At 40.5% G+C, this 22,660-nt stretch overlaps 1 protein-coding gene across 1 annotated transcript; it reads left to right on the top strand.

Moving 5' to 3' along the window:
* The first annotated feature begins 1,827 nt into the window (after positions 1 to 1,827).
* Positions 1,828 to 22,170, top strand: LOC139712843 (methyltransferase-like protein 27). Its single transcript, XM_071624632.1, has 5 exons — positions 1,828 to 1,944; positions 17,312 to 17,437; positions 18,301 to 18,436; positions 20,860 to 20,952; positions 21,986 to 22,170. The coding sequence occupies exons 1-5, from the start codon at positions 1,828 to 1,830 to the stop codon at positions 22,168 to 22,170; spliced, it is 657 nt and encodes a 218-aa protein (XP_071480733.1).
* Positions 22,171 to 22,660: the final 490 nt, after the last annotated feature.

Raw genomic sequence — 22,660 nt, 5'->3', positions numbered from 1 at the left:
TGGTACAGCATCTGCCCCGCAGCCTTATTATCTGGCCGGTGCGATCGAAGTACTTCTCTTCAAAGTGGTCAGAACACAAGGTAGAGTATGGTTTGGGAGTCCAGTGGTCTCTTCTCATGTTCACAATCCATCTTTGGCGAAGACCCCTTCTTGGAAATCTAGGATTTTTAACACACAGAGAACATACGATACATGTGAAAATTATTACCATATCAGATTTGTATAGACCTCATATTCATAATCATAAAACATGTGTACCTACAATACAATTATGGCAAGCATGATGATGATTGCATGCATGGACATGGTCCATGGAAAGCTCCTGATAAGATTAATAACAAGGCACCGGCAGCTGACAGTTTATATCCAATAATTACCCCTAACTTTGCTGTAAGAAGAGACTTAAACGTCAGCGCAATAACAGTTAGTGAGTTACGCATCAGTCAGATCTAGGTAATTCAGACAGAAGTAAAAATAAACAGATAAAGGTTACCAGAAATTGGGCAGAAACTAGAATCTACAGACTCGGTACTGACGTGACACTGACATTATCTAGTAGAAAGTAAGTAGTTTGAGTAATATACTAGAATAGTTAAATTTATTCAGTATTATCAATATCATTGGAACTTCAGTCTACCCTCCAACTGTTCGTACTACTACTACTATTACTACTACTCTACTTTAATACTAGAGTACACAGTCAGTCTAGACAATCTAGTATCTAAACGACTGTAGTGTTGTCACTGACACTGACACTGCCCCACCACTGCTGGTACTGTGACTCTAGCTAGACAAGAATAAATCTACGTGTAAAGTTTACACCTAAGCTCAAATTTACATAAATAGATAGCACTTTTTTCATGTACAAAGCTGTTTGCCCCAACACAGAACGTACAGAGTGTAATATAGCCCCAGGGCCTAAATTAGGCCTACTTTTTTATTTTGCATATTTTGGTAGTTGGTGGTAAACAGATATGTCGACGGCAAACACAAAATCCAGTGTCTGGGACTATCTTTGCTACTGCGCTCACAAGAAAGCCAAGATACGACCGATCCGCCTAATTGTAACGTTACTTGGAGAATTAATTTACTTGTTATTCTCATTATGGCTTGGTGTCAAACTTACCTGTTTCCAAATCCTTTTGTCAAGTAATTTGTGCAGTTTACAGCCGCACAGTACGGCATTTTAATGCCTCGCTCAGGGTCTCGGAACGTCAGAAAAACACGGTACAACATGCAGTCACTGTATGTGGATAGCGTCTGCTTGGATTTGCACGCAAAAAAAGTTCCGCTAAGCAAAATGGCGGACGTCACGTGACAATGAGTCGAGCGACGGCGACAAAACGGGTGGCGAGTGATTCTTCTATGTGTAAGAGTTCTGTGGCCACGAGAGCTTCCGAATGGACGCACACTCTCAGTGCGCATGCGCATGAAGAGAGGCCAAAAGAGCCACGCGTCTTCTGGCCTCTCTCCTCCAATCACCGCAGCTCGCGGTGACAATATTTGTGTATGATGCGTACACACACACGCACACACACACGCACACACACACACACACACGCCGCAGCGTCTTCTGGCCACTCTCCTCCAATCACCGCAGCTCGCGGTGACAATGTTTGTGTATGATGCGTACACACACACGCACATATACACACTTGTCTCAGTGGTAGCATTGTCCCACACGTTTATGGATATAGCACCGATCTGGCATTGCGCAATTGCATGCACAAACTTCGGTCGTTCGGAGTTTACGTACCATTAGGGATGGCGATCGGCTGCCTTTAAGTGTTCCACCTTCGCCGTGTTTTGGTTGTGCGCGACACGAGAATGGATCAGAACATGACGGGCATGATTGGGCAGTTTATCAGGTACGGCAGAGACGTGCAGCCCGAGAAATTGACTAAACTTTACGATGACTGGGCCGAGGAGGGCAGCTATGACAAGGTTAGAGAATTCATGTCCTATTATTCACTTTACAGGCAAAGAGTACAATATATTTATGAATTCTTGGATGCAGTAATTATTCGTATGTTATCATATGTATCTATGGGGTAAAATGTTATGATTGAAAACATTTACGTCTCCCGTTTGACGTCGTTCTGAAAGTTGCAAGAGCGTGGAGACCAAAACTGAAATGCAGTACTATGCGTGTAGTATTGTCTGCAGAAAATTAATGAAAATCAATCACAATTGTAACTCAAAATGAACTGTTTTACGAACGACTGACATGTCAACATTTCGTATGTTTGTGTGTTTTTTTTTTTTATGGAGTTGCTAATGTAATATGCGAAAATGTGGCATGGTACTTCCCCGAATGTTAAATTTGCACGCATACGATCAAAGCATGAAGACGGAACGATGATGATGATGATGATGATGATGATGATGATGATAAACAGCATTTATATGGCGACATTTGTCTGTAAAGAACATACATAGGAACCCGGCTCCCACAATCATCTGCGTATTCCACACATTATGTGACAACGTAGAGCGTTAAGACCGTAACAATATTTCAGAAAAAGGAATACAATTTATATGATAGATGAACAAACTCTGCTGGCTCACATTTGGTACACTTAAACAAATTGAAAGACAATCAAATTTCTACTTGCATATTATCTAAAAAGTCATCGTCTCAAGTTCCCTGTTCCCGTATAATTTTAAGTCACTTCGAGCGATAACAATAAGCCAATCCGGAGTTAGGCTTAGCTCATGTGTAAGGTGATAAACATGACGTCTCTTTTTTTCTCATTTGGTTAGGCACTTGACTTTTTTTCCCAAAACGACATACTGCATAAGCCTGCTCAACATGATAATGGAATTCATCAATAACCATGTTCAAGTAAAGAATGAATTTGTGTAGACCGGGTAATGAGACTGGTCCATCGATAACATTCACACTTGTGGAAGCATCCATTTCATTATTTTGCATATTGAAAGTATTACAGCATCAAACTTTTGCTGTAAATACTGCCAAATACCCAGCCTTGCGTCAAAGCCCTCGCGCTGTATGATGGGTATAACGGGCGAGCAAAGCGAGCCATATCCGAGCGCAACAGCGCGAGGGCCTCGCGTTGTCCAACTCAGCTGAGGTCACTTCGTTCGCCCTTGATCATTCGCTCACCACCATACAGCGAGAGGGCCTTGACAAAAGGCTACCAAATACCAGGCTTGTCGTCAGATGTTTGCGCCAACAGGCACAATTTATGAGGGTTTCATGAATAATTATTATATAATGCAGATCTTACTTATCTCAGTAGATATAAGTACCAATATGACCTGCCAGGATTTGTAGCTTTACTGAAGTGACGGTCTCTCAGAAAAGAGGAACGCTCGTTGCACGAAATCCTCGCCTATCACTATGCAATGATCATTTTGAATTCTGTCTTGCATTTAATCTTTTTTTTTTTCATTTGAAAGTTATTAGGTGTTATTGTTTTGGATATCTGAGCCATTTCAAAACCAATTTTCATCAAATAAACTTTGAATTCCTCTTTGAATTACACGCCCTTTCAATTTTTCAAAGAATTGTCATGAAAAACATTGGAAACCTGATGCCCCATCTCAACCAAAACTGTATCACTATCTCTTTATAAATGCTCCGCATTACATTTCAAAAGCATCTTGGGGATATTGTTATTAAGCCACTCTCTTGCAACCACTTTTGAGGAATGAAGATAGAGCTCAATCGTGCAACACTCATATTTCTCTCCCAAAGTCCAAAGTTTGCCAGAAGTTGTCATCTTTATTGCCAAAAAGTCCTCGCGTGCAACTACACCAATATTTTTGACGTGAAGAATAAATACATTCCTAAACACTATAATTAGGTAGTTTCTTCAAACAATTGGATGGCATTTGTTGTCTTAATTGAGTTTACATGTCTGTCCAGATTTAATGAGAATTGATTGAACACTTTGGTATTGTGTACCAAAGCTCTCATTAAAGGTAATCTTCGGCCAGTTCCTTTCACAGACATATTGAACCGTTTTCGGTGCTATATTTACCTGTCCGGTTTGGGTGCTGTCTCGTGTTTGTGTGTGTGTGTGTGTGTGTGTCTGTGTGTCTGTGTGTGTGTGTATGTGTGTGTATTTCATGTTAATAAATATTTCAGCCATAACGGGGGGGGGGGGGAGTTCAGCATGCATGCCTAACAATAGTTGATAATTATATGCACAGACGTATCAGTGCAGCTGACCCATTTCATAACCCCTTGGATCATCTTTTCTTCTTCTTCTTTTCTTCTTTTGGAATCCCCCCCCCCCCCAACCCGTTTTATGGGAGACATAACCTGCGGACCTACCACACACATGGACTATGAACGCAATTCCTTGTCTGATCGGACCAGCATTGCCGCCACCTGATAATGTGCATCTTGATTATACATTCAGATGTTTGGACAATGACGATTGTGTAATCATGCATCGTCACTGGCAAAAGAACCGTTTCCCTCCTTTCGGTTTTATTTCGCTGAGGTGCCCTTTCAGACTTCACTGCATTTGGAGGAAAAAAAAAACAATGATGGGGAGCAGTCAACCTAAAATCATGACAAATTTTGTGTCACAAAGTTAGTAAGTACTGAAGTGGACGATTGTAGACACGCATGTAAGACATCACACCGTTGCAGTCCACGTTTACTTCAGGGAGGTGCTAGAGAAGGAGAGACAACAAAACGAGGAATTTTCGCGTGCACTTTAATTTCGCGAATTTGGCGAGCGCCAAGATTCGCGAAATTAAAATGCGCGCGAAAGTCCTTGTTAACATTATATGCATTGAACGCCAGTGGCACTTCGCGAAAATTTCATGCCACGAAAAAGGCTGTCGGCTCCAATTCGCGAAAAAGTCATGCCGCGAATATATCATGTTTTACAGTATATACTGCTCTCCTTTGAAGTCATGCGCGGCACCGCCGAGAAGTTATGCGTTCAACTACAGGTGTTACCCACGTGCTTTGACAAAAGAGAGCATCAATAATCGGGAATAGCGCTCTCACATCTAGAAATACTTGCCCCTACTGCAATTCGCTCTCTCTTTCAATGTGATGGCAACGATGAAGTTGTGTACCTTGAATTGGAGCAGCGAATCAAAATGCAGTGTAAAACTGACAATCTTAACAGCAAATAGTTTAAAAGCACGCTGGAACACGCTTTAGCGGAGTACTTTATTTGAAAGATCAAAATATCCCAGATTAAAAGATAGAAAACTAACATGCGGAAATGTGCGCATTATAGAAAACTATTAGGTTTTAAGAGGGCCTAATTTTCATTACATTTCGATTTGCGCATTACGAAGAAACTAGAAATACATGTTTATGATATTGAATTCTTTCCTAAACTATTCTAAATCAATTCGATGAAATAAAGCTTATAATTCAACAAAAGGTAAAATGCGTTCTTCGTCTCCGAACTTCGTCTTGCAACTAGAGCGGTGCCGAGCATGACTTAAAAGTGTAGTGGAATATTAGACATCCCATTGTAACGCCTTGAACCCAGACATGTGTTTGCATGAATTACGAAGAGTTGCCACTCCATCTCTGTAACACCTCCCTATTTACTCTGAAACAATGTGCGAGAGTGGGAAAATCACAATCAACCTGCCAAAACATTTGCTTTCGTACGTGTATTTCCCAAATGAAATTAAGTGAGCGATGATTTCCCAGTTTATACAACAACTGCACATGCATCTTTCTTGATTTTGAGAGAGTTATTATCTTCTGCAAATGCATAGTTTTTAGATATCTCAAAGCGCCGTCTTGTTTTCATTTATGCTGGCTGTCGGTGAGGTTTGCTTGTTTGTTTGTTTTTTTAATTCACGGAGATCAGCATCTGCGATGTAACAATTATTCATGTAATCCTTATAAATGGTGGCTGCCAATACATCCACCTGACAGCAAGCCTGGTATTTGGTAATGTTAACAGATAAGTTTATTACATTAATAAACTTATCTTTTAACATTACCAAGTGCAATACAACAACGAAATGGATGCTTCCCTAATAGTCCATGGGCCAGGCCAGATATTGGTACCATCTGAGGTGGCAAAACCTTTATTGGTGTCATTTTGTTTGTCGGGCATAGATATGCTTATCAAGCCATGATAGCATTTCCAAATGAGTAGCTTAGTCATAGTAAATGAATTTTTAACCATTGTGGTCTCGTTGTTATATCCCTATACCATGGCTCGACACTAACATTTTTGTTTGGTGGCCCGATGGGGCCACCAAAATCCTAAATTTCAAATTTTTGGTGGCCCCAGAGAAAAATTTGGTGTCCCGAAAAAAAAACCAATTAAAAACATTAGAAGTTCTTTTTTTTTAATGAGTCAAATATTTAAGTTTTATGATAGTAAGAATTAGAAGTTGGACATTTTTACTCATAAATAAACTTCAACAAACTTGCAACACTCACTCACAGGCACTCATTCAGCTCTTTTCATTCATCCTTTAAACAAATTTAACTGCTAATTTCAGGCGCAAAAAGTTACGAATTTATTGACATACTTTTCAAAAAATTTTGGTGGCCCGAGGCGAGCCACCAGATTTGCCCTTTTTTGAAATTTGGTGGCCCGACTTTCATTTTTGGTGGCCCCGGGCCACCGGGCCACCGTTAGTGTCGAGCCCTGCCTATACTTCTGAATCGAAACTAACCGCTATACAAAGAAGAGCACTGTCTTCTGTATGTTCCATAGAGCTGTAAAATGCAGCTCTATGGTATGTTCACAGGTGTTCTGTTGTAAACGCGGTGCGCTTAGTCTTTATTCAAGGCAGCGAAGGGAATATCCAAAGCGCGTGATACAGTGTATATCCTTTTATCTAAAAACAACAGCAACAAAAGCAATTCCTCGTGAATTTTACCGTATCTTTCAATTATTTATCATTTTCCAGCGAAAACGCTATGGTGAAAACGCTGATACCACGCCAATGTCGCTTTATTTCCCTCCAACAATATAAGATAATGCAAAAACAATGTACCGGTACACTACGATACATTATAATGAATGATATTGTAAATGAACAGAGTGATTTTTGTTTAAAACTGATGTATTTGTTGATAGGGTAGTATAAAAACAGTATAGATAATCCCTTTTATGAGGAACTTTAAATATGATAACGGTACATTGGTCTAGATAAAGACTAAGCGCACCGCGTGACAGCTGTGGACATCATAACCCTTTGGATATTCCCTTCGCTGCCTTGAATAAAGACTAAGCGCACCGCGTTTACAACAGAACACCTGTGGACATACAGAAGGCAGTGCTCTTCTTTGTATAGCGGTTTAGTTTCAATTCAGAAGTATAGGGATATAAAAACGAGACCAAATTGGTTAAACATTCCTTATTATGACTAAGCTACTCATTTGGAAATGCTATCATAGCTTGATAAGCATATCTATGCCCGACAAACAAACTGACACCAAAAAGGTTGTGCCACCTCAGATGGTACCAACAACCCATTTTTCGGGTCTTGGCCCATGGACTATAACTGTTGATTGACGAACCATTCTGATCACCTGATCTACGCAGGTTCATTCTTTGTTCGAATACGCGTTCCATAAATTGCTATGTTGGGCAAGCTGATGCATTATGTCGCTTTGAATCGAGTGAAGTGCCTAACCAACTGAGAAAAAAAAAGAAAGGTTATTAATATGGTCCCCATGACCACATGAGCTATCTCCAAACTGGCTTATTGCATTGATGTCACTTACACAGCCATGTGATAGCATTGAAAACTTCACACCGGCAGAATCGTGACGCTGTTCTATAAACTGTAAGACCTCGTTCCTTCAGTCTCGCCGTATCTCGGCTGCACGTGGCACGAGAACGGATCAGAACAAGACGGATAATATGATCGCGCGGTGTATCAGGTGGTACGGCGATGAACTGCATGCAGCATTAGGTGCATGCACTCTACAGTTTCAGCGCAAGGATAAAGATTTGATCAAGATCAGGCGAAAAATAAGGATTTTTTTTTTGGAATTTAGAAGTTTGGTTAATTTCTCAGGAAACAGTTTTTGGACAGTCAATATGAATATGCAAATAGTGAAGGTGATGATGTCATCCCCTCACAATTTGCCATATAGTTTTTACATAAAATTTTTACATTTTCAATTTCTCATTCTAATGCAATTACACCCCAGTCCCAAATTCTGATCCCATATAAGTGATCATTACCTGGAAGTTTTTCAACCAGGAAGGACATAATATTTTGCACTTTGATAACAGTAACATTGAACTTTTGACATTTTTTCCTTATACACAATCAATGGAAAATTGTGAGGTGATTATATTATCAATGAGACACGAGTCAATTGTCTTCGCATCTGAGCGGCAGATCCAGTTTGACACATACTTCAAATATTTTTGAGTGGCGGCTTCGAGCATGGGATCAAAACGAACAAGACTGTTGTGACTCCATTTCTCGAACCTCCTTGGTTCGAGTTGCCTTGTCGACAATGTTGTATTTTTCCAACCAGTCTGCCTCGGTCTTCTCAGCAAGGCGGAGGGCCGTGATTGGCTGTCCCCTTGCCTAGGCCACTCCAATACACGAAAGGGGTTGGACCGATATGTTCGTGATGAAACAGAACCATCTCCATAGCTCTGGCTACACGCTATAAAAAGTGCACACCTTTTGAAATAGTTTGGTGATAAGGGCCACAAACAAGCTATCACAACTGTTACGCAACATTGTCGGAAATCTTGCTTCAGCAATTGTATGCATGTCCCTTATGTGATAGCATCGAAAACTTTATAATGGCAACATCGAGACGTTTTCTCCCACCCCATAAATAAATAGACCCTGAAAGAAAGAGAACAAAATTCCCCTTTATCGAACGTTCCAAAAATGACAACAACTGGAGAAGAAATAAGGAAGGAATGACATTTTGAAATTTGTTTTTTCCGAAACCATTTCTTAACCACTCCGTATGAATATTCAAATGAGAGAATTAATGATGTCATGCCCTCACAATTTATGTAAAAATTGGAAAACTTTTATTTTTAGCTATGACAGGTGAACACATACATCCCATGCCAAAATGTAGACTGTTTATTTTTTTTTTTTTTGGGGGGGGGGGTGGGTTAAAGGCAAGTTCATATTTATATTTATATAGCATAAATATGAGATTTGTGTCATTTCTTTACATGAATTTTATAAGAAATTGTGAGAGCATGGCATCATCAACTTGCTAATTTGAATATTCGTCACAACTGGTCAAGAAATAGGTGTTTTCCGAAAATTTTCGAAATTTCACACCGTCATAACTTCCGTATTTATAATCCAATTTTTGGTCATTTCTGTACTGTTTCAGGGTGTGTGGTTTTTTTTTTTCTCTCTTCTTATGAAATTAACAAAATTCTGGAGTAGATTTCTTCTTTAACACCTCGTCCTGCCAGCCTTGCCGTAGTTTGCAGACACAAACACTTCTCGGTCGTCAAGGAGTCTGCGCCAAAAAGACTACATGCACCACTGGCACTGTCCCGTCCCGTAGGCCGTGTACTGTAGCTGCCCTTGTCCGGAGCAGCTACTACTACGTATGTCCATAGGCAATAGGAGGGAATATACTAGTCCAGATACTGGACGATTTTAATCGTCCGCATTCCCCATAGTAACACACGCATCATGCACCCACCTAGTCCACTGCCTGGACTGCCTTCGGATACGGTGTGTACTAGTATGGTGTGCATGGTATTAGCAATATCGCACACGGAAATACCGTCGTTGAGGGCGTGTAGTATAAGGAGAGACCCCGCGAAGGGGGGGGGGGGGGGAGGGGGGGGGGAGGGGGGGGGGAGGGGGGGGGGGGGTGGGCAGCAATAAGCCAGTTCGGGGTTCCACTTTGAGCATGAGCAGAAAAAGGTCATCCGTACCGGCAGAGCATGTTGGGTTTTTTATTCACTGAGATAAGCATCTGTGATGTAATGATTATTCAAGTGATCATTACGAGTGGTGCTTGCCAGCACATCCACCTGACAGCAAAAGTGGTATTTGACAATATCAATAGAAAAAGATTGTTAATACATTCAATGCAAAATAATGAAATGGATGCTTTCCAAAGTGCTAATCGATGGATCATTCTGGTCACCTGGTCTACGCAAGTTCATTCTTTGTTTGAACATGACTGATAAATTCCATAAATTGTTACGTCGGGTAAGCTGAAATACCTTCTCTCGCTTGAAAACTCGTGGGGTGCCTAATCAACTGAGAAAGAAGAAAGGTCATTTGTACCAATGTGCCCATGAGCTAACCCCGAACTGGCTTATTTGTGGACTCGCGCGATGCGTGGACTGTCGCGATCGAGAAGACTTCGCGCTACCGCCAATGAGCTAATGAGGGCGTATGAGAGAGTGAGAAAAAAGAAAAGAGTCCCGTATCGGGACGGGACGCGTTTTTTTTAAGACGGCACAGATTGGGGCATGGCGCGTGTTAAACCTATGGGAGAAACGTTGGGTTAGGGTTTTTGGTTATGGTTATGGTTAGGGTTAGGGTTAGGGTTGGGGTTAGGGTTAGGGTTAGGGTTAGGGTTTGATGGTTAGGGTTAGGATTAGGATTAGGGTTAGGTTTATTGATAGGGTCCCCGATAGATTTTTAGTTTCCCCAATCTGTGCCGTCTAAAAAAAACACGCTATCTGGACTAGCACCCACCCAACGCGCCCAACCGCTGATTGCGACACTCTACCAATTGGTACTCTCGAAAAAAATCAGGAAGGGTGATCATGTGTAATACAGTTTACATACAGACACCATCAACGTACGTCCGTACGTACGCGGGCACACTACGAATACAGTCCAGGAAGTGGACTAGGATTATACCAAGGAGGTACTAGGCAACCTCCTTGATTATACATGCAACGACCCCGAAAGAGATGTTTGTGTATTGTGCAGATTTCATTACGACCAAGACGAGTGTTTGTGTGGTTGGTTTGTGCTTCCACTGACTTACGTGTCTCGAGGGCGCCTGACGCGAAAAGGCTGAGAAAATGACGGGTATGATCGGGCAGTTTATCAGGTACGGCAGAGACGTGCAGCCCGAGGTATTGACTAAACTTTACGATGACTGGGCGGAAGAGGGCAGCTATGACAAGGTTAGAGAATTCATAGCTCATGTATTCACATCTATCAACATCGGAGGCATCAGTATTTTGGTCGTCACACTAAATACAAGGGCAGGAATTTCTTTTGGACGCACGCTAAAACGTATAGGCAAGAATTCCTTTAGACAGCCACCCCACTTACACTGCCATACCCTTGATATCTTATGCATGGATGCACGCACGCACATTTGGGTGGTGTCCCAAAAGGAACGTTTGCCCATATGTTTGTGATCCCTTTCACCAAAAATCAGCGAAAGGAATAGGGTCCTACACTACAGTGTGAGCCCATTGCATCTAGAAGTGGTATACATGTATTTTTATTTTTCAGTCAGCATGCTGAAAGCACACTGGATTCGTCGTAAATGCAGCGTACCCGCAAACTCCGTGACTGATTTCATTTTCACATCAGCTACGAACGATAAATAAATTATAATTTTAATTATAATTATAATAATAATAGATTATTATTATTACTATTATTGATGGACTTGTCAGTTTATTTGTTACTTATTTATTCATTGTATGATGATTACTACGGCAACTACTTGAACCCTTTGAAGACTTGTACAACTTAGACCTCCCCGAAAGTGACAGAATAATCAGCAAGTTGATTGTGGTCACTCTTACGGAAGAAGAAGCAGAACGTTTTATGTCAGGCCTATACATGTTAGGCCTATACATGCATTATAATAGTACATGCACTTTTATTTGTTTGTTTGTATTTACAGATGAGTATAACTTTATTGTGTATCATAATATTTGTCTTATCTCCTATACCACTGAGCCTCGACTATCTATTATTACTATAATCAGGTTCCGTAAGCTGTTATCCATGTCAGTATTAGATTATCTTGATGTGCGTGGAATGAGTATTGTAATGGAATTTGAAAGCTAGATTTTGTGTATTAAAGGAGACCTCGTCCGGATGATTTCAGACTTTTATATTTGAATAACTACATAAATTAGTTGTGCTGAGTACAGAATTTCGGTGTTATTTGTTTATTCATGGACCTACCACACACGTGGACATTCATCACTCGTTAATTAATTCGTGCACCTGTTTCTGTCAAAAGCGTCACAAAAACATTTTGAACATGTTTTCCTGCTTTGATCCAGACTTGTCCACCGACAGCCCGCCTGGATAAAAACAAGACGGCGCTTTGAGAAATCTTTAAGAAAAAAAAAAGTGTCCGCTTCAGTAATTACCAATTTTGTGACGCAAAATTTGTCCTTGTAAGAGGTTTGCTGCTCCCCATCATTGGTGTTTATTCAAAGGCAGTTGAGTCTGAAAAGACACCTCAGCCATCAAATAGGACCGAAATGAGGGAAACGGTTCTTTTGTCAGTGACGATGCACAATTACACAATCGTCATTGTCCAAACGTCTGAATGTACTCATTAATAAACACATAATCAGGTGGTGGTGGTGATGATGGGATCAAATAAAGACCGTTCATAGTATAGTCCATGCGTGTGGTAGGTCCATGGTTTACTGGTTTCCCTGCTCAAAGGCCGCAATAAATTCCACAAATCTATACATGGAGTTGTCGAGTTATTCACTACATGATGTTAAATTATGAAAATCGTCTTCGATGCCCCTGTAAGTTAGTGATAGAAGAGTATGATTGCTTTTCATTTAGTTCATTCAAAATGATTTGTGGATTGCTTTCATGTAAACTGCGGTGCTCTCTGTGTTGTAAGATTTAACCATTAGGCTTTAATTATTAGCTGTGCTTCTCCGACGAGCTAGTTCATCCTTGCTTTCGACCTCGCGTCTGTGTCCTTTCTTCCGTCCTCGCTACATCCTTGCTTTAGGCTGCGTTCACATAGAAGTATACTATTCGGGTATTCGGGCTCGTTTTTCGAGGGCACGCGAATAGCTTGAATCGAACGATAGGACTTCCTCACACCGGTTCACATAAGAGGGCACTATTCGAAAGCAGCGAATAGCTGCGAATAGTATAGCAAGGTGGGAATCGAGCTTGTTCGATTTTCTTGCAGCGTATACCGTCTCTCGTTTATGAAATAATGACAATTTTGGTCTGGATTTGCCCTTTAGCAAAAATAAGCATGTAGACTGACGTTCTGATGCAGTTTAGAAATTGTTAATAAGATTTGCTAGGATGTAGGAGGAAGAAATCCTCACTGCATTGGATGGTGAGTTGACGGTGCGGGTGATGGTGTACTCGGTGCCCGAATAGCGAATAGCGAATACCGAATACATTGTACACGTACTTCTTTGTGAACGCAGCCTTACGGCCTCGCTATTCGTTCTCGCTCAAACCATGGAGGTAGAAAAGTCTCTTTTCTACCTCCATGCTCAAACCTGGCATTCCCACCTCACACACTGACCTGGCATGCTGTCTCGGCTGTCCGAGGAAGTTCTGGAAAATAACACATGTTTTTTCGACCTTGTTCATGAATTCACTCTCGGCCTTTTGATGTGGTCCGGTCGCGTGCGACCTTCGTCATATGTCGCTCGACATCGTTGTTACGACCTTGAGTTACGTAAGACAGGGACTCTCGATAGATTGAATTTAGCCGCTGACCTTAGTGAGGTCAACCCGCTGCAGCTATAAACACGGGAGTCTCGTGGGTACTTTTTATCGGGAGAACTTGAGTTGCAGGAGGAAACCTTTTGGACTTTCAAATCGAGTTTCCAAAGAGATTATACGGCAGTAACTTTGGTAGTGTAAGTGTTCAAAAGGTTAACAATAAACCAACTCTGCGTGAAGCCCTCATTATGCGCTGTATCCTCCAACTGAAGTAAAGGTTACCACAAACACAATAATTTCATTGAATCTAACCACACGGCCACGCCACCACATAGACATTCAAGCATGAAAATTCCGATGTAGGGCTGGTTTTGAAACGCAAGAATTACACTTGCGCCAGAAGGAAAATTCTTTACTATATTTTCATTTGTTGGAATGTTTCATTTTTTACAGACTATTTGTCTCTACTGCATAAACATATGTTATTTATAAAGATCATATTCTCTCAACCTATGATGTGCCAATTTATGAAGGGAGTATAATTTTCAAGGTCGCAAAATGGGCACTCAAATTAAGGACGGATCCGCTGCGGGACGTAAGGCTTATCTCTCAATTACTAGTAGCATTCATTCAGTATGCAGGACTTTATATACCTACATAATATACCTATGGATGGTTCTGAACGCAGGCCTTATATTCAGATCGAGATTTCATCCTTCTTGAAATAAGCTGGGTCATGGCCAGGTAGAGTGGCGTCAAACTTAAACTTGATGGATTCGTCATTCTAAAACACAATGTCAAAGCTGTAGACACTGGTTTTTTGCTGAACTATCCAGGGTTCCCTAATGCGCATGTGGAACGATTTTTTTTCTTGTAGTGGTACACTGTAAAAACATTGGTGTTAGATTTAACACCATAGGTGTTAGATCTAACACCAATCAAACTTCAGTAGAGGACCACACCCACAGGTGTAGAAAATGCACTGTGATGGTGTTGAAAAATGTTCACCTGACACTTCGTGGTGTTAATTTGACACTGTACCTGGTGTTATTTTGACACTGTACTGGTGTTAATTCAAAAATGACACCACATGGTGTTGATTTGATATTTGTTGGTGTTAATATCAATGGTTTAACACCCGTCCAGCTTCAATAAGAGACCACACCAGGTGGTGTTACTGTGGTGTAAATTTATTTTCACATTTTTCAAAAATCTAATATTTTAATGTAAAATTCTTGATCGTCTTGTTTAAATTAAAAATCAACAAGAAGTGCAGTTACTAAGAAACTCTTCAAAAAACAGTTTTATATTGGAAATGACACCCAGAATGGTTAATTTAACACCATAAATGAGCACCGAAAATTTAACACCAGCTCGGTGTTCACTATTTAACACCGGACTTATTGCAGTGTACGTGATCTAAAAATATGCAACTTTTTACCATGTCCTCTTGTGCGTTTTGTTACTCATATCAAACCTAAACCAGGCCTAAATTACACATGCAACTGAAGAAGATACATTCTGCACTGGACACGCGGACGAGAATCTTCTCATTAGAGTGTAACGCATACCAAGGACATACTGACACACGGAGGCTACTGATCTGTTTTACTCGTCTCTGTTTCAGAATAGGGGTGCTATAGGCCTACATTACGCGTACGATCGTTGAGACGCTGTCATATTTCATTAGACCTAGATATAGCTATCATTTCGCGGACACAACCACCTGCACCCACAGATGGTTTATTTGAAAGGGTCACCCCACGACCTCGATACCCACGGGTCATACGGTCTATCATAGGCTGCGTTTATCAACTTTCCCCTGTTTAAACGACTTTCGAAAGCCCTTTCGATAGCCCTTTCGATAGCCCTTTCGATAGCCCTTTCGATAGCCCTTTCGAAAACCCTTTCCACAGCCCTTTCGAAAACCCTTTCCATAGCCCTTTCGAAAGCCCTGTCCACTCCCTGTACTATTAATGTGCCGCTTGTTTTCGTCGGCTGCGTTTATCAACTTTCCCCTGTTTAAACGGCTTTCGATAGCCCTTTCGATAGCCCTTTCGAGAGCCCTTTTCAAAGCCCTGACTGCCTGTACTATTAATGTGCCGCTTGTTTTCTAAGAAGGGACGGCGAAAAGCAATTACCATCATAAAGTCATATCTTCCTTTGACAGTGACGAGTCATGATACAATGCCACATGAATCAATCTTCCTATCTGTGAGGCAGCTCCAGTTTAGCACATACTTCAAATATTTCTGAGTGGCGGCATGAGACATGGGATCAAAGGGAATGAAACTGTTGTTACTCTATTTCTTAAACCTCGTTGGTGAAAGAAACACCTCCTTGTTCCAAGCATATGCGTGCATTACACACAGCTGTATGTATACACCTGTGTACACGTACTCGTGTGTACTTTACGTGGCCCGCGTCTTTTCAGAAACCGGAAACGCATGGTTGCGTAACCGGAGCAGGGCGACCTAAAGGGCTTTCAAAACAACTTTGCGTTTATCAATTCGAAAGGCTTTTGCAAACAGGTTTCTGATAACCTGTTTAGGAAACCTGTTTGGATCGTCACAAATTTGGGGCTTTCGAAATGGCTTTCCTAACGGGCTTTCAAAACAGCTTTGCGTTTATCAACTCGTGAAAATTCCTTCAAAGTTGTTTGAATAACCTGTTTCTGCCGAGAAAGGAGAGTTGATAAACGCACCCTTTCGTAAAAGGCTTTCCTAAAGGGCTTTCAAAACAGCTTTGCGTTTATCAACTCGTAAAAATTTCTAGAAAGCTGTTTGGATAACCTGTTTCTGCCGAGAAAAGGAGTTGATAAACGCAGCCAAAGATAGACATTGAAAAAAGGTCCACTGGACATACACACACACGAGTCATACAGCCCCCGAGCTGTAGATGCTAAGATCACAAGGTCCATGAGCTCGACACTAGGAAATAAAGTTCCATCAGCTCGATACTATAGGCAAAAAAAAAAAAAAAGGGGGGGGGGGTCTGCAAGCACAACGCTATGTAGAATGTAGATAAAGCCCCGTGATGTAATGTCCAGCTTGTGGGCCTTTTTTTTTTTTTTTTTTTTTTTTTGCCTAGTATGAAAATCGTAGACATTGTTTGCCTAGGGTATATAGCTCCCGGACCATGTACCAGGCAGACCTATGATATTACCAGAAGTCGACTGCGTGGACATTGTCCTTTAGGGGAGTCGTAAGAAAATTTCATATGAAAATATACTATTTGTGATGTAATCAGATGTGATTTATATTTAATAGCAAAAAAAAAAAATCCTTGCCTGGCGTATAACCCCTTCAAGCTCGAAAAGTGGAGAATGGAGTATTGGCATGCATTTAGCAGGAAAGGTGCCCTGATGACGTGGCATAGTAATCGTACTGCTATCGAGTAGGCATTTATGAAGCCGATGATGTTATATGGAAAACATATAAAACGAGAGGATCGAATTCATTTTTCTTTTTTCATCCATCAATGCCTGCCATTGAATGGCATAATTATGTTGCAAGGTATTAAAGCTTTTGTCGTCGTTTTCGTCTAAATCCCCCTTTTTAACGTTTCATTCTTCTTCTTTCATTTATTTTGTGGTTGATCTTGTTGTTGCTGCTCCTAACTTTGATACGGCAAGCAGAGTGTTTTACATGATCCAATGATAATAATTCTTTGACTCAGTGATTGAAGGTAAACCTTCCATTTAAGGTCCTTACCTAATTCTGTTTCGAAGGTTCTTGCAGATGCCGGCTACAAAGGACCGACTGCTGTGGCGAGAAAGGCTGGACACCCTGCTCGGGAACAAAAAGAATGCCAGAATATTAGACGTCGGCGCCGTACGGGACTCGTCGGAGAGGAGGTCAGTGAACGCTGAGGCGTCATATCGTGTGTGTGTGTGTGTGTGTGTGTGTGTGTGGTGCGTGTGTGTTGTGGTGTTGCTGGTGTGTCTGTGTCTGTGTGTCTGTCTGTCTGTCTGTGAGTGGCGTGTGTGTCGAGTGTACGTGGGCGTGTGCGTGTGTATGTGTATGTGTACATTTTGGGATTTCCCTAAAATTCCCGTAGGCCTAAATGAGGATATCCTGCCGAAATCTTGAGCTCATTAAATTGTTTTCACAATTCACAATCGCAACGTGTGCGAATTCCACTCCACTTCCATTCAATGTCAGTTCGATTCGATTCAATTCAAATCAATTTTACATATCTTTAGAAATGACGACATGATTTGAAAGATTGTGAAAGATGTGATTTTCGGTAATGTCTTCAAAATGTATGCCTGCTATGTTTTGAAAGAGGTTGCCCATAACAACCATAAAGTGTGCCCCGGAGACTTGCCCAACACTAGCAACAATTAAGTGAATTCCTGCCTATGGAACTTCACTGAAGGGAACAGGCGAATGAAATGCTTAGGAAAATAAACATTCATAGATAATCATAACATTACAGAAATGGTACTATTAGAAAACAGCACTGAATAACATAATTGCCTTATCCCAATTTGCATACTTTAAGAGCCTCGGAAGTTGAAATAAACTTCATATTCTGAGTCCAGTTTTAACTTCTGCCGGTTGTCATGCTGTTCTGTTTCTGAACTCCTACTTTATCCATGTAAGGTCAACTTTAATCAATCAATATTGTGACCAAATCTACACGGTCAAGCTTTCTTTCAGCTGTATTCTATGGCGTTATGTCGGATAAAGTAACTTTACTCCGTCTGTGATTCAGCTTTGCAAGAGCGGCTTTACCAACATCTGCGCAGTTGACCCCTCCCAGAAGCTTCTCGACGTCTGCAACTCGAAAGGGTGTTACACAGAGCTAATCAAGAACTTCATCGGACCAACACCACTTCTTCTGAAAGACGGTTAGTAAATCACGAGAATTCTTCAAGACCGCGGCAACCCAGTGTTAAATGTCATAATGTAGTGACGTACTCTGCAACATAATGTCATAAGATTGAATTGAATTGAATTGAATTGAATTTATTGCCACATTCTGGGATGAACGCCCTGATCAGCAGAGCTGGTTTCCCATAGGGATCCACGAGATATCAATTAAAGAACTTACAAATCTGTTAAAGTTAATTCAAAGTCTACATAAAAGTATATGGGATCTTATAAAAGCACCAACTCCAACTCTCCAACTCCAAAATTAGTGAAAATAATCATTTTCACTCAAAATTCATCCCAAATATCAGAAAAGCACTCTTTTCTGTCATTTACTCCATCAAGAGTGATTATTTTCACTCTTCTTTTTCTAGAGACTACCATTTCTTATGTCTAAATCCATGCTTCCGAACTTTAAATTCAGACGAGCGCAGGGTAACCCTGGCAGGAAAAAAAAAAATGCAGATACTACTGATAGGCAATCATTACTGAGCTTGGAATTTTGATTGCGTATGATATGGTGCTACAAAAATGAATATCCAAGGTTTTTATATTTTTGTCCCTATGAATTAAGTTTGATCTCATAAATACAGGATAACGCAACTACCTGATATCTTGAATGAAGGAAACCAATATTTTTTAAGGATACGCATAAGTCAATGGGTGTTTTTTATCAACTCCTTTTCTCGGCACAGAAACAGGTTATCCAAACAGCTTTCTAGAAAGTTTTACGAGTTGATAAACGCAAAGCTGTTTTGAAAGCCCTTTAGGAAAGCCTTTACGAAAGGGTGCGTTTATCAACTCTCCTTTCTCGGCAGAAACAGGTTATCCAAACAGCTTTCAAGGAATTTTTACGGGTTGATAAAAGCAAAGCTGTTTTGAAAGCCCTTTAGGAAAGCCTTTTCGAAAGCCCCAAATTTGTGGCTATCCAAACAGGTTTCCTAAACAGGTTTTCAGAAACCTGTTTGTAAAAGCCTTTTTGAAGTTGATAAACGCAAAGCTGTTTTGAAACGGCTTTGTAGTCTTGTACTTCAGTACTTGTATTTCTCCTCGGGTCGAATAGCGCAATGCAGCTGTGCAGTGACAGGCCAGTTAAAAAATCGTGTTCGCGAAGAGAGTTGATAAACGCTACTATTTTGAAAGCCGTTTCTAAAGGGCTTTGGAAAGGGCTATCGAAAGCCGTTTAAACAGGGGAAAGTTGATAAACGCAGCCAAAGTCTCATGCCGCCACTCAGAAATATTTGAAGTACACATATATGTGCTAAACTGGATGTTAGCCTCACAGATAGGAAGACAATTGATTCATGTGGCATTGCATCATGACTCGTCACTCTCAAAGGAATATATGTCTTTATGATGGTAATTGCTTTTCGCCGTCCCTTCTTAGAAAACAAGCGGCACATTAATAGTACAGGCAGTCAGGGCTTTGGAAAGGACTTTCGAAAGCCGTTTAAACAGGGGAAAGTTGATAAACGCAGCCAATGACTTAGGCCATCGCTCAGAGCGGAAGCGGACAAGTGAGGAAAAGCACAAAGATTTGGGAAATATGATTTATCATGTATATTGTGAGACCCCAAAAACTCGATACTGATTCAGTCCTCGGTGCTCTTGTAACTCCATTGTTCATGATGCTGCGGATGTTATTAGTAGAATTAAAGGTGTGGTACAGTATTGGTGGAGATGAGAATTGGACTTTTCACTTTTTGCGAGATACCAAAAAAAAAAAATACTTATGAAATAGCACAGAGCATACTGTTTTAAGAGGAATTTAAAGTTTATTTGATGAAAATCGGGTTCGGAATGACTGAAACATCCAAAGACAAAGTAAGCCAAAGCGATCGTAATAAAAGGTGGGTCCCACACTTTATCAGAATCGATCTCAGCCATTTCAAAACTAATTTTCATCAAATAAACATTGAATTCCTCATGGAATTACATGCTCATACATATGTCATCAGAGGTTTCTCATTATCTCACCAAAAATGTTAGAACCCTGAAATGAAGTCTCAACCAAAACTATACGATCCTTTTAACATTCGATTCAATAGACAAATAGAAAAGTTATTCTGAGTCACTATGTTACAAAATGAAGAAATTGATCGTAACAATTTTTAAACGTATTTAATTATAGTCTATGATCAGACAGCGCAAAATTAAACCTTTCCAGTAAAATCTAACAAAAATATTCTTAAAGTTATGATAAGAATATCTAAATGTTTCTTATTATTTCTCTGTATTTTACCAGCTTTATTTATCATCATTTTCAAGAAAAGAGAATGGAGCTAATCATTCAACTTTTGCAATGATTATGTGGTTTGACCTCTCTCTTCCACCTCCCTGGTGTGACTAAAAGGCTCTGTGTGATTTGCTTGATGTGAATGTTTTGCCCCTTCCGAATTAGATTCCTTTGACGCTGCTGTGTCGAGTGGTGCGTTTCTACCCGGCCATTGCGATGGCAGTAGTCTCAAGGAGCTAGTGCGATTGGTTAAACCAGGTAAACATTGGTCACAAGATATGTATGGCAAGTTGATTAATATTAAGATGAGAATGGCTGTGTTCAGATGCTGATGAAGCACATTGGTATCGTTTTGAATTAGTCTAATGTGTTCAATACTTAAATCACTACTTTAACCTTTATAGATACGTGGATTGAGTGAATGCAGACATATTAGTTGAAATCATCAGGGAGAGTTTTAGAAAATTTGGGCAGTCCGTTCAGAAGTTATAAATCATTGAAGTTTCTGCTCAGTTACAGCTGGATGAGAGACTACTATTTCTTGTGACGTCACATTGATTGTGTAGAATGACTGACGAAAAAAAAAAAATGTGTAGAAAATTTATCATATTTTCACTTCCTCTCATAATAAAAGAACATTTGACTTGCCTCTTTCAGAAGGCAGGGGATAATATTTCCCATATCTTTTTAACTATGCGAAGCGGAGTTTGTTTGTTTGTTTGTTTGTTTGTTTGTTTGTGTGTTTGTTTGTTTGTTTGTTTGAATGAATGAATGAAGAGGGATCTTTTTGCGTGCATGAGTTAAGTAGAACGGTTAAACTTGCACCGAATGTTTAAACATTGAATATTTGGTTTATACAACACACGATATAGACCAAAATAGACTCGGGGCAGCAATTCTCGGGATCGCGCCATCACTCGGCCTAACACGTATAGTCGGCGAAAAAAGAATCGACAAAAAGGCCCGAATTCACGAAGGTGGTACAAATGAAACCATGGTTTAAACCATGGACAAAAACCATGGAGCGCCAAGTGTCGCACGGAATATTTCGAGACAAAAAAGGGTCCAAAACTAGAGGAGGACTAACGGTTAGACCTAAATTTATATCTGGCGCACATGCATCGATACTTTACGATACACACCTTGATTTGCCGTTCACTAGATGTCAAATGCACTGCCATCGAGTGAGCGTGGGATAGCTGACTCTTCTGAATACCTGACATGTGACCCGCATTTATCCAATCAGATGGCAAGGATCTTTATTTGTCTTGCATAATTGTCATTAACACAGGTGGCCTTATCGTTATTGCCATGAGACATACACACTTGGAGAATCCTCGGGACGTTTTTGATTTTGTCGACGTCATGGACCATCTAAAGCTGGAGGGGGCATTCACCGTGGACCAAGAACAGATCCAAGAATATTCTCAGGGAGCTATGGGCGTCTTAATAGTCTTGACAGTCTTGCCACAGTAGCTATGCCCCCAAGTTAAAAATAGAGACCAGACACGACGTACTCCTCATGGTAATTTACCGAATGTCTGACAACGCAGCTGACTTGGTAGATGTACTACGCAGCTGACTTGGTAGATGTACCGGTGATTTTGACTGACAGCTTCATTTCTTATATAGTTTGTAATATGTTTGGTACCATTTTTGAAAGTGACATGGACGTATGTATGTATGATTATATATATTTTTTGTCAGTGATCAAACTGTGTCATCTTTTCAGATAATAATTGCATCCCTGCTGACATTGTTTCTATACCAGTATCCGTTATACTGTTATCGACGTTGTCAATTACTGTTATTTTCACTCGTCTGATCTGCCGGCAGTTATTTTGACATTTTGTCTTTAGTCTATAAAGTGGATAATACATTTGACTATTTTAAGAAAATATGTTCAGAAATTCTTATTGAGATTCACTCGCAAACTGATGAGTAAAGACACATATATTATGCATGA

This window comes from Diadema antillarum, unplaced genomic scaffold (assembly GCF_040938485.1).
Source record: "Diadema antillarum isolate AM-2024a unplaced genomic scaffold, OU_Dant_1.0 seq00001865_RagTag, whole genome shotgun sequence".
Taxonomy (NCBI): domain Eukaryota; kingdom Metazoa; phylum Echinodermata; class Echinoidea; order Diadematoida; family Diadematidae; genus Diadema; species Diadema antillarum.
This window is presented reverse-complemented; position numbering and strand designations above follow the sequence as displayed.